The sequence below is a fragment of the Solanum pennellii genome, chromosome 1 (assembly GCF_001406875.1).
Source record: "Solanum pennellii chromosome 1, SPENNV200".
Taxonomy (NCBI): domain Eukaryota; kingdom Viridiplantae; phylum Streptophyta; class Magnoliopsida; order Solanales; family Solanaceae; genus Solanum; species Solanum pennellii.
In genome coordinates this window covers 79,808,991-79,827,409 of record NC_028637.1, presented here as the reverse complement: position 1 = coordinate 79,827,409, position 18,419 = coordinate 79,808,991, and the positions used below count along the sequence as shown (strand labels likewise).

At 36.8% G+C, this 18,419-nt stretch overlaps 1 protein-coding gene across 2 annotated transcripts in view; it reads left to right on the top strand.

The window, feature by feature from the left end:
- LOC107007800 (serine/threonine-protein phosphatase 4 regulatory subunit 3) overlaps nucleotides 1-17,948 on the top strand; it is a 40,998-nt gene extending 23,050 nt beyond the window's left edge. For both annotated transcript variants that reach the window (XM_015206585.2, XM_015206586.2), the window contains 15 exons: nucleotides 1,472-1,536; nucleotides 1,670-1,738; nucleotides 1,817-1,894; nucleotides 1,960-2,055; nucleotides 5,651-5,721; nucleotides 5,878-5,955; nucleotides 6,073-6,163; nucleotides 11,123-11,218; nucleotides 14,253-14,470; nucleotides 14,561-14,675; nucleotides 16,145-16,276; nucleotides 16,384-16,491; nucleotides 16,574-16,683; nucleotides 16,751-16,852; nucleotides 16,924-17,948. In XM_015206585.2, coding sequence (XP_015062071.1) covers nucleotides 1,472-1,536; nucleotides 1,670-1,738; nucleotides 1,817-1,894; nucleotides 1,960-2,055; nucleotides 5,651-5,721; nucleotides 5,878-5,955; nucleotides 6,073-6,163; nucleotides 11,123-11,218; nucleotides 14,253-14,470; nucleotides 14,561-14,675; nucleotides 16,145-16,276; nucleotides 16,384-16,491; nucleotides 16,574-16,683; nucleotides 16,751-16,852; nucleotides 16,924-17,440 — 1,946 coding nt within the window. In that variant the 3' untranslated portion in view covers nucleotides 17,441-17,948. The remainder of the gene's footprint in view (nucleotides 1-1,471; nucleotides 1,537-1,669; nucleotides 1,739-1,816; nucleotides 1,895-1,959; nucleotides 2,056-5,650; nucleotides 5,722-5,877; nucleotides 5,956-6,072; nucleotides 6,164-11,122; nucleotides 11,219-14,252; nucleotides 14,471-14,560; nucleotides 14,676-16,144; nucleotides 16,277-16,383; nucleotides 16,492-16,573; nucleotides 16,684-16,750; nucleotides 16,853-16,923) is intronic.
- Nucleotides 17,949-18,419: the final 471 nt, after the last annotated feature.

Genomic DNA, 18,419 nt, shown 5'->3' with positions numbered 1-18,419 from the left:
AATACTGATCTACTTACTATCCTTCTACCGTAATCCATAGCCTCCATATCTTCCTATTCTGGAAAATGTCCTCGTTAAACTGAGGTTTTGCTATATCCTGTCTAATCACCTCCTCCAGTTCGTTCTTGTTCGGCCTACCTATACCTTGTTTTGTCCCTGCTGCCAACCTCACACACCTCGTTACGGGTGTATCCACACACCTTTTCAGATGTCCTAATCATCTCAACCTCGGTTCCCTCATCTTGTTCTCCATAGAGGCTACACCACTTTTTCTTGTATAACTTCATGCCATCTTGATTGAAGTAGATAAATGTATATAATGTTCTAAATAGGATAAAAGTAATGCATTTACTTTTTGGAAGTGGAGCCACAAATTACATGCATTTGCTGTGACGTGGCTTTATTCGTTGTAAATTGCGGTCATGGAATATTGAAATTTATGAAACAAAGTGAAATGTTTTTTGATGACATCATCTACTAGAGTAAATGAGTAATCATGTTTCACTAAAAAAATGAGCGATCAAGCTTATTGGTGCAACATACACAACTGATAGGTTTTCCTTGTTTATTCTTCGTGATGACATACTCAGTGTGATCCTACCAGTAGAGTTTGGTGAGGATAGGGTTTACGTTCCTTACTCTAATCTTGTGTGAGGTTTAAAAGTTGATTCCAGTAGACCTTCAGTTCAAGAAAAACACTTCCAAAAATAGGTTTGACAAATACAAGAGTAATAGCTATGGTGGAAGAGTATTCTAGAAAAGGAAAATACAAACAAAAATAGCAAAGATAACCCAAGTAAGAACAACATTAATAGTAATGCAGTTGAAAAATAAGATAATAATAGAATAATAGTAATGATCTTGATAAGTAGAAGAGGGAGCAGACAAGATGCTCTAAGATAGAACCAAGCTCTCCCGCAGGACAGAGAGAAATGAGAATCGCTCGACTTGACCTCCATGTTTTCCCATCTAGTGTCATGTCCTCGGCAAACTAAAGACATGCCATGTCATGCCGAATCACCTCTCTGCAACTCTTCCTGGGTCTACTTCTATCTCTTATTAAACCTATCACTGTCAGCTTGCACCTCCTCACTGGGGCATTTGTGCTCCTCTTTACATGTCCGAACCATCTTAGCCTTGCTTTCCGCATCTTGTTCACCACTTAGGCCACTCCCATCTTACTTCATATATCTTCGTTTCTAACCTTATCTCTCCTGCTGTGCCGACACATCCACTTAAGCACCCTCATCTTCACTACATTCATCTTCTTCTGAATGTGTGAATTCTTATTTTTGTTGGTATTAGAGACCTTGGATTTTCATTATTATTTGGTGAAATTTTTTCAAGTTTTACGCAGATAGGATCCTTGATATGCATGTAATCTGTAAAATAGGGATTGCTGCGTAAAGTTTTTATCCGGCTGCTTCTTGAGTTTGTTTCCGGAATAATTGACCTGAAATTCGGTCTACAGATGACCCAGAGGCACCACATATCCATCATCGCGGTTTTCTGAAGGAGCACGTCGTAAATAAGGAGGTATCTTATGAAATTTTCTGAACCCTTGGTTGTTTCCAGCTGAGAATATCTGAGTAATATGGACAGAGGTGTTTAAATGCAAGTTCTCTTTGAATTTACTGATAATTTCCCCCCTTTTGGATGCATGGGATAGGCTATACCTATCAAAGATACGGTAGTCCTTTCAAAGATACGTCAAACTTATAGAGTTGGCTATCTAAAGGTATAATATGATCTTGTACTTTTATAAGCTTTGGCATGCAATATGAATGGAACTTACTGTTTTTGTTACTAATTTCAGGATGTCGTGTTGGCTCAAATGTTGGATGAGGCAACAATAGCAAATCTCAATTCCATAATAAGTTCGAACAATGCAATGGTAAGATATTAGTAACTTAAGCTCTCTCATGCGTACAGTTCACTGACATTTTGATTTTTATACAGGTTGTATCTCGCCTGAAAGATGATAATGCCTTTATTCAGGAATTATTTGTGAAGTTGAGGTCACCTTCTACTTCTGCAGAATCAAAGAAAAAATTGGTAAAGAATCTTAGTGGAGACATTTTTTTTTCATCTCTTTTGAAACACGATTCTGTCGGACTTGGCTATTTTTCATATTTACCAACTCTTTTATTAGAATGAACATCTAGTTTCATTGTCCTGTTAGTTCCTGACAGTTGCTTTTACCTGTTTTAGTGTGCATGGACATTTAGCACTATGTGCTATTGTATGTTGGTATGTCATTCTTGCATTAATTTCTATGCTTTCTGTTTAGTGATGTGGGTGAGAAAGGACTTAGTGTTACCCTTTGCGGTCATTCCATTTTCCCCCTTGTTCTGCACGCAAGAAAATTTTTCGGTTGGAGTAGAAGGGGTGAATACTTAATTTGTTTTCTCATGCATGAAGTATGGGCTGCACATTGTTTTCTCTACTGAAATATGTGAAAGCGAAGGTTCTCTATATGTTGAGGTTGAGAAACAAGGAAGCCAAGCTCACAGGACTTTGGTTTAGTGATAAGAGCGCAGTGTGTGATGTGTTGGATATGCTCACTTCATGTGTTTGAACCCTGCCACAGACAAAAGCCTGCTCCCTCCATCCCAATTTCCGTGACAGTGTTCAGCTTTCGAGAGTCCAACAGTTTATTCTTTGACCGTAATTATTTCATATGCCTTCTGAATTTTTAAATATTAGTTATTTTTTACTTGCCTTGATTTTACGTAGTTTCTAAATATGTAAAAAAGATAAAAAATTTTTTTAAAGATTCATGTGTACAAAACTATGAAATTTGAATCTTGTAAAGCAAAATGTGTCACATAAAATTGGGACATAGGAAGTAATATTTAGGTGAATAAGGATAGAGGGATGAGTCCGTTATCTACATAATTTCGAATAGTGAACCATCGGTACTGAATGATTCATCAATTAAAAAAAGAAGGGAAGGCAACATTGTAGTCTTTAATTTCTGTTCTCTTATATGTGGATAGAGAACTAATGGGTGAAATATTACTTCTTAGTTGTAAAAATTAAACTAGTCATTTTCTGTGGACCCTCGAGCATACTTGAGCTTGTTTGGATTGGCTGAAAAAAGTAGCTTTTAAGTCAAAATATAAAAAGTCAAACTTAAATGACTTTTAGGTTGAAAAACAAAAAGTAGGGGGAGTTCTACTTTTGGTTTTTAAACTTTTTTAAAATCATTTGACTTAGTCTAGGTTATTTTTAACTTTGCCTAACACTTCCAAAAGCTAAAAATGACTTACAAATAGGTTTGACCAACTTTTAAGCCAATCCAAACAGACTCTTACTATAGATTTTGTGCTTTCAATCTTTCATACTAATATGGAAATCTTCTTCATTAGAGTAGTCATATCTGTTATTGCTGGACTCGCTAAAATATCATGTATGTAATCAGAAGTGTTATTTTGTCGAATGAACTCAGAAATCAAACAGGTTAATTCTTCCCTGTATTAGTCACAGTCTCACAGCATGGTAAGGTGGAACTCTGCTTGCTCCAGCGCATTTTCCAAGATCTTTTTTCTCTTGGCAAGATCTGCTTCCATAATCAAAATATTTGTGAACTATCCACTGTAAAATAGTCTTCACACACATCTATACATGCTGACAATGTAATTGAGTTTTTCTTTTAAGAGGTAAAATAAACCGTCAATGTGATTGGCCTTCCAAAATATTTTCTTATTTGAGCTAAATCTGCTATTTAAACCTGTATGGTTTTCATTAAAACAGGAAATAAAATATGGTGCATCTCTTTCTTGTATTTAAGACCATTTTGATGGTTGCATTCAATTTTTTCTTGAGATATCACTTCTGCAGATATTCATGCATCAATAGCGGAAGGTTTTTTTTCTTTTGTTGTGAGGTAAGTTGAAAACTATTGATGAACTTAATTCCTCCATTCAAATAATAGTGACCCGGTGTTGTGAAAGGCGATCGCCTCGTCGCCAATGGCGAGAGGCGAGGCAACGCGAGACGACTCTTCATCGCCTTTTTGCTTTGTGGCGAGGCGATCTCCAAAAGGCGACACCATGGTGAGAAAAGGCGAGAGGTGAGAGGCAAGAAAGGTGGGAAAGGCGTTGCTTTTTGAATTATCTTAAAAGAAAAATGCGACCAATTTAGGGTTTAAAAGTAAAAAGGTAATTTTAGGGTTTTCTACTAGACTCCTTCGGCGACCAGCCAGCCAGACTTTTCCAGCTACTCCAAAGTCCAACCAATACATATATCTTCTTCCTCGGTTTCTTTTTCCTTCTTCTTCTTCTTCAGTCTTCAGTTTCACTTCTACCTCTGTTTTGATTTTTGTTTTGTTTTTTTCTCATTTAAGTTATAAACTTTTAGTATGTACTATCTATTTTCAATTTTTGAATTGAAATATTTGCTAATATGTTATTGCTATTGAGAATTTGATTATTTATATATGCAATTAAATATTTTAACTTTTTGGTATTAATTGGTATCACATTTCAAAAAGGCGAGCACCGTCTTGTGGCGAGGGAGACCCTTGTCGCCTTTTATCGCCTTTCACCGTCCAAACCAATGTAGTGACCTACACAGTGGACTTTACATATAGCTATTTGGAAACTTTTCTTCTTTCAAAAATTCATTTTTTTTTAAAATGAATTTTGGCAATAATCACCTCATGGACTAGGTTTTGGGTTGGGTTAGGCCCAAAGACTATATTAGGGGACGACACGTTCTGTCCTATTTTACCTTATCTTGGGCTCTCATATCTTATTATTCACACCCTAGATGTCCAACCCAAAGCGGAGAGGGCGTAGTTAAGTGAATACAATTGTATCTTCTCTAAAAGGTTTAATCTTTTAAATGAGGTGGTTACACAATTCAATATGGTATTGGAGTAGGTGGATGTTTGAGTTCTAGTCTCACCATCATAAAGATTTTTCACATGCTTGGTCAACAAAAAGTGTCAGACCCACACTGGCAGAAAACATAATTAAGTAACCAAAGCATGCTCCATTCAGCAGCTTAAGCTTATAGATAAGATGGCCACACAATTAAACACATTTATACTCACTTATCTAGGTGAAATTAGAATGTCGTCTAGTTTTTTTTGATGTCAAATGCAAGAAGACGACTGTTATGTTCTGTTCCTCCCTCTACAACTCCTAACTGCTTTGTTGGAACAACATTCCAGCTATAGTCTAGTGGTCAAATTGGAAACAAAGAAACACTAGGATAATATTGTCGATACTAAGTCAAGATGTATATCGTTGCTTAGCCTTTGGTGCAAAATGGTTAATGATGATGTAAATGATACCGGGGCCATTCTTGATTTTCTTAGTTCGTTATACTCATTGAAATGTCTGTTCCGGATGTAACTTTGGGCCAGCTTATCCTTATCACTGGCTGTTTTCAATAAAATTTCACATTACTTTATGGTTTATACAAATAAATTGTAAATGATTTGACATTGTACTTATGATGTCCTTAAGGTACATCATTACTTGCTGCTCTTTACATAGCACATGTTAGTATCTTCTTCAAGTTTGGATATGTACCTATTATTTTGCTTCATTCTTGTTGTTTGGGTAGGAAACTTCTGAGTAGTAGTAGTCTCATGATCATATGGGTATTGATTCTTATTTTCTTTTTCCTATTGTATTAGATACACTTTTTGCATGAGTTTTGCACTTTGAGTAAGAGCTTACAGATGGCCCAGCAAGTTCGGCTTCTCAGGTATACATCACAGGCTTTTCCTTTGTTCTAGAAATGGTTATCCTGTATGCATGAAGATGATTGTTTTAATTTTAGATCTGTTACTCTCTGGCAAGTGAACTTTTCTCGAATTATGGTTTGTGGGTGATAGAACTGGAAATATGTTAATGGTTGCAGGGATCTTGTTAATGAGGGCATATTCGATATTATAGTTGATATTTTGCAGAGCCCTGACAAAAAGCTTGTGTTGATGGGGTAATGGACCATAACATTAACCTTCAGCAAGTAGATTCTTTTTCTTTTCTTGTTCTTTGTGCATGCACCTTGTGCTCCCCTCTGAAGTTCTTATTACAAAAAGTTCAATGGATGCAGGACAGACATTCTGATTCTTTTGAATCAGGACCCAAATCTTCTGCGGTCTCATGTAATTCGTCAGGAAGGTCTTACTCTTTTTGGACTTCTGGTGAGTAGTATTGGACTTCTCTTTGTTTGTTTTTTCAATTCAATACTGGCAGCATTTGATGCTGATATGAGGCTATACCAGTGTTGCTATAATTGAGGATATCTTAAGACTTGAGACACACGGAATCACCCAAGTCATGCCATGGAAAGATCCATGTTGAAACCTATTTTCACAGAATTTTGAAGCACACCAAAAAAAAACTTTAATACGGGTTATTCTTGTTGATCCTCATTTATTTGGGGGATCCTATACTTGGAGAGGGGGTGAAAATAGCAGATGTGCTTCCAGGATTGGAAGATTCCTTTACTTGTTAGTTGTTGCTGTGGGATTAAATGTTTCAACAGATCAACCTAAGTGTATCCCCAAATTTGGGATAGATCCTAATCCAATTATGTTGTCTTGTGGGGACTGGAATTTTAAGAAGATTTACTTTCAGTTTGAAAATGGTGGCTTAATGTGGGGGGTTTCAGGAGTTAAGTGCAGGAATAGTGGACTTCTCTAAATGTATCATGAGGAGCAGACTTCAAGCTAGCTTCCAAGCTGAGTCTTCTAAAAGGAAAATCAAAGACTGGAAGGAAGCGAAAAATAAATATCATCAGAAGCTGATAATTTGGATCTTATCCAAAAGCTGAGACCAGTAACTGAATATGAACAGTTTCAGAAGGCTCATTTGGCTGTGGAGTATGAAGAAGCAATGTTTTGGGAAGAGAGAAGCGGGAAAAAGCGACGAGGGCTTGCTTCAACAAAGCGAGAAGTGTGTAGCGAAACACACTTTTTTCAAATAAAGCGCTACTTAGTACAAAAATATAACATATTAAATATGCATAGATAAATAACCAAGAACTCCGTAGAAGTAACATATTGAACAAATATAGATAGTCCATTGTATGTCATATCACAAAAGACACATTTGACTTTTGTGTTACTCTCCATTGAAGTTCCATATACCCAAATTGATTCCCTTTTGTGTCACTGAATTTGAATAAAAAAAATAGAACTTGCTACTAGCAATAACAGAACAAAGACAGAAGTCACAGGACAGCAAAAAAGAGAAGGGAAAAAAAATAGAGACAAAACAGAGCAGCAAAACAAAAAAAAGAAAAAAAAAAGAGCACAGGCAGTGGTATTACAAACAGAGCATACACAGTAACAGAGAATCTTAAATCAGAAGAAAAATACAGGGTAATGCTACTTAAGTAGCATTACAAATAGCAAATTGAAAAAAAAAAAAAACTAGTTACCTTGCGCAGCAGAGAAACAGAAAGAGAAGAAGAGAAGAAGAAGAAGAAAAACCAACTTTGTGCTTCAGCAGCAGTTGCATAAAGGAGGGAAATTTTGAAAAACTTGTGTTAGTATTTTTTGCACTTATCTCGCTCAAGCGAGCTTTTTCTCGCTTTTAAAAAAAGCATGCGTTCCCTGAAGTGCCTGCTTTTTCACCATTGCCTCTCTTTAAGGCATTAAAGCGAGAGCCTGTCACTTCGTTTTGTGCTTAAAGCGAGCACTTCAGCGGTTTTAACAACACTGTGAAGAAGTGTCCAGGAATGAAGAGATTGCATGGAGACAAAGATCTAGGGTCCAAAGGATTAAGAGTGGGGAGGAAAACACAAAGTACTTCCATAGGGTGGCGACAACTCACAAAAGATTCAGTACAATTGACTCTTTGCAGATTGATGGACTTGGTACCACAGAGCCTTTGACTATAAAAGATCCGATTTGGAATTCAACACAGAAAGGTGGAGGTCAAGCCTTAACATTCAAGGTGTCTCAAGTATTGAAACAACTGAAGAAGATTGGCTAACAAGACAGTTTGAGGAGGATGAAATACTTGAAGGGATCAGAATGTGCGCTGTTAATAAGACACCTGGTCCAGATGGATACACAATGACACTTTTTAAGGCATTGTGGGTTGTATTTAAGGATGACTTGGTGCAAACCTTCCTGAACTTTCATTCTCAACAGATGTTTGAGATAAGTTTCAATGCCACATTTGTGCCTTTGATTCCTAAGAAGGTGGGTGTAACTGAATTGATTCTGCTTCTCTTTGAAGCTTGTTCTGTATTGTAAGTCAATTGGAGGAAAATTAGCCTTTTTAAGTTGAAGAGGTTCAACAAATTCAGCTGTTAGCAAGCAGTTTGGACTGTAGGGTTGAGAACTTGCCTACTGTCTATGTTGGAACGCCTTTAGGCTCAAAGCATAAAGCTTTGGAAATTTAGGATGTCATTATAGAGGACGGAGAAAAAAGTTTAACTTTATGAAATTCTCGATGCCTCTCTTTTGGGGGTGGACTTACTTTGCTCAGTTCTATGTTAGATGTTTTGCCTACTTATGTGATGTCTTTATTTCTATCCCTAGCAAGGTGATCAAGGGACTAGAGTATAGACACTTCTTTTTGAGAGTGAATTTTCTGTGGCAGGGATATGAAGTGGGCAGAGCTTCAACTTGGTCAAGTGGGAGTCAGTTAAACGAAGCAGAGGACATGAAGGTTTGGGGGTGAAAATGTTTAGGCTTCAGAACAAAAGCTTACTCATGAAATCGATATGGAAGTATAATCAAGAAGAGCAGGTCCTGTGGAGAGAGGTGATCCAACATAAATATGGACAAATTGAATAGTGGTGCACAAACACCGTCTCAAGTAACTTCATAAAAATAAGTGTCAAACACTTTGATAATGCAGTCTCAAACACTTTTTGGGCGGGAGTATGAAGGACCATCAAATTACATCTTTCTGGTTAGCTTTGAAGGTGAACTCATACATGATTGGCAGGGCTGAAGTCAAAATACAGGAGACCAGGTCTCCTTAGGGCTGGACTTTAGCATTCAGAAGGCTGTTAAATGATTGGTAAATAGCAATAGTGGCAGAATTGTTGTTTCTAGCTGATGGCTTCAAAGGAACTACTCTGGAATCTGATAACGTCATATGGAGACACCACCAAGATGGAGTGTTCTCAGTGAACAAGGTGTTCAAAGGCGTCTTGAGTGAGCTGACAGACCTCAATAGGCCCCTGGAAAACCATATGAATATGGCACCAACTAAGGTGAAATGTTTCAGCTGGTAAGTGTGAAGCATTACAGACGTATCTTCATAGCTTCAAGATTCTCACAATATTTGGGGGGCAAAAGAGACTAACAATCACCGTTTGTTGGATTTGAACTACCTCCAATTATATGTGCGCATTAAAGAATACTAACTGACAGTATATGACATTTGCCGATAATATTGCTTTAATTGATGAAAGTAGTGAGGAAATAAGCCAATCGAACTATGAAGAACTCTACCAGGCTATAAATATCGAAACACCTTCTCTTTGTACACATTCCTTTTCTACTCCCCTCTTACCTTTTTGCACGTCCAATATTCACTTCGTAATCCCCTGAAAGTATTTGTTGCTCTTGAGCCAAGGGTCTTTCAGAAACAACCTCTACCTCCACAAGGTAGTGTTAAGGTATTGATAAACTCTATCCTACCAGACCCACTTGTGGGATTTCACTGGGTATGTAGTTGCAGTCCCATGAAAGTATTATTTAAGTGTTTGTTTTATTAAATCATCTTGTGGGATGTCAGTGGGTATGTTGTTGTTGCAGTCCCCTGAAAGTATTAATTAAGTGTTTGTTTCATTAAATTATCTTATAACATGATATTAGATGAAGCTGCAACACATTATATAAAAATTGAATGGCTGAATAAGGGTGCTACAATTAATTGATGAATTGCAAATTCTGCGAAATGAGTCTGTGACTAGCAACTTTATATAGAAGAGAAGAGGCTCAACATGTCTCCAAGATGAATATTATGCAAATATGTGTGTTAGAATAGGTGTGTTGTGCAATATTTGACAAGGCTTAGAATGATCAATTTCGTTGAAGTTTGAAAGTAGCACAAGTTGAGGCTAAATTAAGAGAATGTTGCCTGAAGTGATTTATCCATGCTCTAAATAGACGTATTGATGCATTGGTCTGCAGGAGTGGTAATGTAATGGAAGAAAAGGATTCTTTAGGCAATACTAGTTGCAATGAAACTACTTTATTTTTATGACAAGGGAAACACGCAGCCGCTACCCTTTGGGTGCACACTGGGTAAAACCCTTGGTCCTATGCAATAGCTCGCAAACCACATTGGAGAGGAAACTGCACTAGGCAAGCTCAATGCGACGAGCTCGACCCAGAAGCCAAACCCTTCCTTCCGCTGGCAAGGGGTTTCGAACTTGAGACCTCCAACATGGAAGTCTGAAGCCCAAACAAATGGGTCACCCCGAAGGGTGCAATTAAACTACTTATGTTTGCAGAGATAAGTGTGGTATACAAAAGACCCTTCTTTTCTTGAAAAATATATATTTGGTATTTGATAAAAACCTGAATAATGTGTATAGATATAGAGGACTCGTAAAATTAACCCCAAAAGTTGATTGGTTGATCAATTTGTCATGGTTTTTGGTTTACTGTAGTGCACCTTCTTTTTTGCTCCTCCTACTCTTAACCTCTTCTTTTCTGTAGTTTAGGGTAGCTGGTGGATGGTCTCTCCTTTCCTTCTCTTTGTTTGTAGTGTTCTGCATGTCGTTTGTTTCTTCTGCTGGATACATTTCCTGCCATTACTTTTTGGGTATCCCACTCAGTTATACGAGTTTGATTAATATGAAAGTTTACTCCGCTGAATTGAACTTCCATTGTATTAAGTAAAATTCAGCACGGCATGTATCAACTAATCATTATATTGAAAGATCACAGACACCCTCATCAAAATATTTCAAGTATAAGGAACTCATGATCTTTCTAAACTAGGACACTGCTATTTGTTTCTTTATGCAAGTACATTTGTTCAGTTTCTTTTCTAGTTTTTATTTCTATTTTTATCAGTCTGCTGTGTTTATTTATAGCAGATTGTTTCAGGACTTGCTGCTATGGAGTGCTTTCTATGTAATGGAAGTGGAAGCAGTGAATAATGGTTTTGTTTTGAATTTTCAGGTCAGAGGTATGCTAACAGATTTTGGTGATGACATGCACTGCCAGTTTAATGAAATTCTTCGCAGTCTATTAGATTCATATGCGTCAGGATTACAGGTGCCTTGTCAGTAACTTTATGGTTCCCCTATGATTGATAATTTTTGTTTGTATTAAAGGGTGTGCCACCCCTTCAACTTGCTTGTACTAGGGGAGTTAAAAGTTGACTGAAGGTTCTAAGTTCTAAGCACATACTTGTACAATCTTCCTTTTCTTCTTTGTATTAACTTTGGTTCCTTATTAGTTATTTCCAAGCTTAATAACTAACCTCGATAGGTGAGAAAACTGTCTTGCATTCAACTTGTATTATGCCTACAGCTTAGTCAGGAAGTAGGAGAGAGAAGAGAAGGAAATAAAATTAAGTGATCATTTTGCCGCTTAAAGCGATGAAGTGACGTGAAACAGACGTGGGTGAAGCAAAGCAACTTCAAAGAAGCATGTGATTTGTATAGTGAGACACAAGCTTTTCGGAACAGGAAACTCTTGCACTTTCTTAGTGCAAACGTGCTATCAATAAAGCTTAGTCTACCTATATGAAAGATGACAAAAAGGGTAAAATGTAGAACATGGCTTTTTGTTATCTGGGTATTACAGTTTATCCTCATCATCGTTTTCTTCCTCTTCTTCCATTTCGAATGACTCCTTCAAACAAGTTTTTATCTCTAGTGGACCTCTCAACAGGATTCAAACCCTAATGAAGTTCTGACCTTTCAATACCTGGTCTTCTAGTACTTGTTTAATAACCGCAATGCCCAGGCCAACTTCCATGAACCTCGACTACTTTCACAGGGTATCTTTACCTTCCACGAACACAATTACTAGGTAAATTCTGTCCACTAAGGCTTAAACATATTGGAAGAAATTGGGTAGTTTTTTACCACCATTAAAATTTGAACCTAAAACCTCACGACTTTCAAATTTCTTGAATTTTTGTCTTGTGCTTCTCTGTTACCCTCTTTCTTGTTCTAAGCAGTGTTTTTGGAATCATGAAGCGGAAAAAAGTGAAAGGGTGTGACTCGCTTAATGTGAGAAGCAAAGCGCTTGCCTCATTGAACTGAAGCATAATCTTTCAAAAATTTAATGTAACTTTGCACAAATAAAGAAAATAACTAACTAAACAAAAGCTCAACAAAAATAATATCCATTAGAAAATATTTCAATCTAACAAGCAGCTAAATAATTTCCCATATGAGGGGCTGATCGAAATCAAATTGTTTAGAACCTCAAAATTAAATCTGAAACATAAACAATGAAAGAAATAATAGAAAATTTTTCAATCAAAAGAGTAATAGTGGAAAATAACCTTCAATTTTTTTCCTTAAATGTTTTTCTCAAATGTTGTGCCATACTCCCAATAATTCACTTTATAAGGACTAGAGGGAATATTAATATTATTTAATTATTTTTTAAATAGAGGGATTATTGAACAAACTGATTTTTTACTATCAATCAAACTGAAAAGTATTTCAATATATTCAAAATGTATACATAGATTGATTTTCACTTGAACAAACTGAAAAGTAGTTATATAAATACTATTGAAGAAATATTAAAATAAACTGATTTTTCTTATTATCATATAAACTGAAAGAAAACTAAATTCTTTATAAAAGACCCATCAGCAATGGTGGTAGTCGGAGAAGAAGATGCAGCTGCAGCAGCAACATCAAGAAGAAAAAGTACAAAAAGAAGCAATAATATCCAAGTAGAAAAGCATTGTAGATGAAGATAGAATAAGAAGAAGAACAAGAAAAAAGAATGAGGAGGAGACTTACGTCAAGTTTGAAGAAGAAACAACTCATTAGTATATGAAGTGCGAGCCTTTTCCCGAATTGAATAACATATCTAGAATGGACAAAACAAGGGTATCAATTTGGAAATAGATCACCATAGGAGACTACATAGTTGCGCGTTAACTTCCTCTCTCTATGTTGGGGCCGTTTTATCTACTTCACTAGCCTATGATTAAGTGATCTTAAACAACTTGACCTTTGCCCCACAGCTCAACTGATAAAACCCATGTTAGATAGTCAGGACTTCCTATTAAGGGTTTTGAATAATTATATGACTTCATTCCAACTCCAATATTTTTGGAACTAGAAGCATCAAATTTGAGAGACGTGGGTGGATTGAAGAGAGTTCTAAGCAAATAGTTTCCAAAAAAATGCAAAAGAAGATATGAGTACACTGATAGAGTTGTAAAAAGTGTGTCAAGATCCATAATACAAAAGAAGACTAACTAGCACCCAAATGTCTAGGTGTTTGGCTATCTTCTCCTCCAATACATTTCCATGTTTGTAACTTGTGGAGATGTTTCCAGAGGCTTCAACCGAAATCTTCTCCATGATTTATATTTGTGGAAACATTTCCTTCATCTTTCCAGCAGCTTAGTGTTCTGTCTAACTCCGTGAAATAGAAAAGCGGAGATGTTTTTGGTTCACATTTTTGGAAGCTGCACGTTTCTTCATCTCCCCAAAGCTTGGTTTCTATGATCTTTTGTAGCAGTCTTAAAGATTTGATATCGACATGGAAACCCTCCTTAGCATGAGGGCTAATCCAAAAGTTATCACTGGGGTTTGGTTGCCAGAGGTTGTTGGACCTTGTGGTGCTGTTTGTTCTTGCAAAATAATGGGAGAAATAATAGTGATACTTATCAGATCTGAAAATTCACCAAAAAGAAAGCACGAAAACTGACTTCTATATACTGGATGTTTCTCATGGTTGCTCTGATACCATGTGAGATGTAAAAGAAGGGGAAAATATTAACATGCATAAACTACATAATTACACTGAGCCTATTTATAAACAATACATTACAATTCTTTTCCATGTGGAGCACTCGATACATTAATATTTTAACAATTTATATGCACCAACTTGAGGGAGAGTGCAAGTGTCTTGTGGATATTAGAGGATCTTGTACATATAGTATAGCTTGACTTACTATTGTAATTATTTATTTTGATTCTCTTTTCCCTTCTTAGAATATGTATACTTTAGCCTTTTAAACCCCAATGCTCGAGGAAATGAGCAAGATTTCTATCAATTTTTCTTTTCATTTATCTTGCTTCCTAACATTTTCAATTTGTTGCAGAGAGACACTATAGTTGAAATTTTTTATGAGAAGCACCTAACTGGATTGGTTCAAGCTATAACATTATCCTGCCCCCCAAAAGGGGATTCACTATCAGTCAGTGAGTCTGCAAACTCTGATGGAGGAAATGTGAAGCAAAGTTGTGTGAAGCCTGAAATACTGCTAAATATATGTGAACTCTTATGTTTTTGTGTCGTGCACCATCCTTATAGAATAAAGTAATTTTCTCATCTCTGCATGCAATTTGTTTGGTACCAAAGCCCTATTTCAGCCCTTTGGTATAATGTGGTTTCATTTCTTTGTTGCAGGTGCAGCTTTCTTCTTAATAATGTGGTAGATAAAGTTCTGTTGTTGACACGAAGAAGAGAAAAGTACCTAGTAGTTGCTGCTGTTAGATTCGTGAGAACTCTTATTACCCGCAATGTGAGTTGTTGACTTCGATTAACCAAGAGGATCATTTGTCAGTGTGATTGAACTGCATCAAGTTTTGATTAATTTGTCCTTCATAATGACCACTTTGTCTCTGCCATGATCTCAGATACTTTGGTTCTTGTTGACTAATCTGGTCAATCCTCTTCTGTAAGAAGCAGGTCTTGCACCTATTATGTTCCTCATATGTGTTACTATTTAGTTGTCCTGTATTTATGTCCTTGTATGCAAAATCGACTTGGCCAATGACGATAGTACTGGTTTGATCCTTAGTTAATACTTTTTTCAACTTCTTATATATAAGGTAAGCAGTGATTCTATAGGCCTAAAGGAGGAAAAATGTGAACAAGATAAACAAAAGAGAACCCTACAAGCTAGAGTTCCCTTTTCCAAATTCCTCTCAATGATCTAGTTTTAAATTGGTTTATATCCCCTTTTTTGCAATCAGTTCGGCTGCAACACTTGCTGCCTAGCTAATTGTCCACCCTTTCTATGAAAAATGTAGAAGAAAAATATTATTGAATGGTGTAGCTGTATTATTACATTGAAACCCTATTTATAGACACTATTACAATCCTTTTCCAAGAAAGATCATGTTAAAGAATGACAAAAGTCCCACATCGGTGGTTAATGAGATGAGTGGACTCCTTATAAGGCTTGGGCAATCTTCTTTTGGGATGTGAGTTAGGCCTAAGTGTATCAAAGCAGGGCCTTCTCGCCCGATGTTGGGGCCCCCAAAAATCGAATTCCCCACTCACTAGATGCTAAACACTGAGCGTGAGGTGGGGTGTTAAAGCATGACAAAAGTCCTACATCGGTTGTTAATGAGATTGGTGGACTCCTTATAAGGTTTGGCCAATCCTCTTTGCTTTAAGCTAACTTTTGGGTGTGAGTTAGGCCTAAAATCACAGATCATATATACTATTTCTATTCTAAAACTCCCCCTCAAATTTGGGCGTACAAGTCATATGTCCCGAGCTTGTTACACATGTAATCAATACGAGGGCGGTGAGGGACATGGTGAACATATCGGCAGTTAATCACTCGAATTCACAAATTTTGTGACAATATCTCCTGAGAGTATTTTTTCCCTTTAAAATTAATCTCATGTGTTGACCTAGACCAAGGTATTGATGGTGATTTTCTAATCTCGCAGAACATTCAATGTGATACAATGAGACAGTATGTCCCTTTCTAAAAAGAAAAATCTGTCTATGTGGAAGATTCTTGCATTAAAGTTGTCGTTGCTTATTAAATATCAGTACCAATGTTTTTCTATAAGATAGCTGTGTTCTAGGGTTCTTAATATTTGCATTTCCTCCCGTGAAGACTTCTTTAGGAGTTACTTCTCTATACAACAACATACCCAGTTAGTTATGCTTCTGTTTATGTATAAATTACCCAGTTAGTTATGCTTCTGTTTATGTATAAATATTTTTTTAAATACTGGGTGTATTTTGCAGGATGAGTATTTGATGAATCATATCGCCGAGAAGAATCTTTTAAAACCAATTGTTAATGCTTTTGTTGCTAATGGAGATCGCTATAATCTTCTGAACTCGGCTGTTCTAGAGCTTTTTGAGTACATCCGTAAGGTACACATACCTTCCTTCACCGGGTCAGGCTGTTGTCTCCCTGCTCTCTCTGTCCTCCTTTATATTTGCTTGTTCATGCATCTTGGTCTTGATGTGACACTATGCAGGACAACTTAAAAATACTGCTCAAGTATTTAGTTGACTCATTCTGGGATGAGTTGGTCAAGTTTGAAAAGTTCTCATCCATCAACTCTCTGAAAGTTAAATATGAGCAGGTATCTTCATAGTTATGCCTGTTACTGTCATGTGTTCTTGTTGGATACTTGAGCTTATTATGACTGCTTTGTGTTATTGCAGTCCCTGGAGGATTCAGGGATTAGAAGTGTTGGTAATTTATTAGACCCAAGGAAACGAGTTGATGAGCGTAGTTTAGAGAAAGAAGAAGAAGATTATTTCAACGAAGAGAGGTATCCTTTACCTATTATTTTGAGAATTGTTTTTATTTTGATAACCACTGAACAAGCAATCTGTCAGTGATGAGGAAGATTCTACATCAGCCTCTGGAGCGAATGCAAGCAGAGTGAAGTCTCAACTGGCGGTGCCGAATGGATCTGCTCCGAGCTACACATCTGATAGGTATTTTGTGATTTTTAGAATGTGTATTTGCTAAATTAAGTGACATGTGATGACTTCTCATATGTTTGAAGATCCGGGGGAGTTGTTGATTCTGGGGATGACGACATCGATGAAGATTATAAGCCACCACCTAAGAAGCAGTCAGATACTTCTGATGAAGATGGAGCCGACTCTTTCCCATTGAAACGGAAGGTGGCTCCCAAAGAAGACCCTGAGCCAAAAAGGTTGCAATGTGTTGTTAAGGGTTCTAAATCAAGGGACACTATTTTTGCTGCTTTATGCTCTACCTTAAGTCAAGCTGTGTTGCCCTCCAAAACTACAGAAAGTCCTGCTGGTAATGGGAGTGCTGCACCAGGTAGCCCTCAATCTGATGAAAACAAGAGATCTGTTGAGGCTAACCATGATGAGGAAGGGAGTCTTTCTGATAATGGTAATGCTGATTTTGAAAATCATGCCAACAAACAAGCAACTTCACCTAAAAAAATTTCTGAAAGCTTGCACAAATCTCCAGATAGTAGGGAGCACGAAGAAGACTGTCCGTTGATACAACCAAAGTCATCTCCTGAAACGGCTGTAAATGGATCGTAATATTTCAAGATTCGTGAATACCATTTTGGTCCTGTTATGATCAACTATCTTTGAGCATGCGCTTGTGCAGATGAGCTAATTTGTACAAGTTCCAGAGCAAGAATTTGGTTAGTTGGTGATGTTGGGATTTTATGAATATTGGTGGAGAAGAGTATGTACAGTGCTGTTACAAGCATGGGGAGAGATTAGTGGCTTCCCCATTGCTAGAGAATTTTCTTTCTATTCTTTACTTCTACTTTTTCCCATTTTTCTTAGTTATGTGAACCATATGTAGTAGGGCATCAATTTTTGACCCTGCAAGGTGTTCTTGCGTTTAATGGTCAATGGTGATCAACAGTTACTGTGGGAGGTTAGTGAATCCTGTTGAGGCCAAGATTCCTAATGTGTGTAACTTATAGGGAATTGTACATTATCGTAATTCCAGTAATATGTTGTCTACTAGTAAATATATTTGAGAACACACACTGGTGGTAAGACAAATAGTGAAAGCTAATGCTGTTCCATCTTCTTTGCTGCTTTTCATTCTCCTTGAAGTGTTGAGCTACTTCTGAAATATATAACTTTTTATCACATAGGGGTAAATGTTCTGGTTGTGCTGAAGGATTGCTCTCAGACTGATCAATCATACCTCGTCTCTGTCAACCTTCTTGTTCTCTAAATTAGTGTTTTGAAATTTTGATTATGACAGTCAACTCCAGTAAAAAATTTGAGACAGTACTGAACAAATAGGATAAGCTCTATGCTATTAATCAGGATAAGCTCTATACTGAACATACTAGGTTTTTGTTATGCTTCTTCAGAGTGTAAAGTTCTTTCTATTGTTGTTAAGACGCGATGAGGATATTCTGTTGTTGGTCTCTGTCTTGTTGAGAAAGGACAAGGATGTACTGTTGTCTCCATCTTTCTTTGGGATTGAAAGGTGATAGCTGTTAGTTATATCTTGGCCAATATTGCTTTTGCTTGCTTAATCAAATGATTA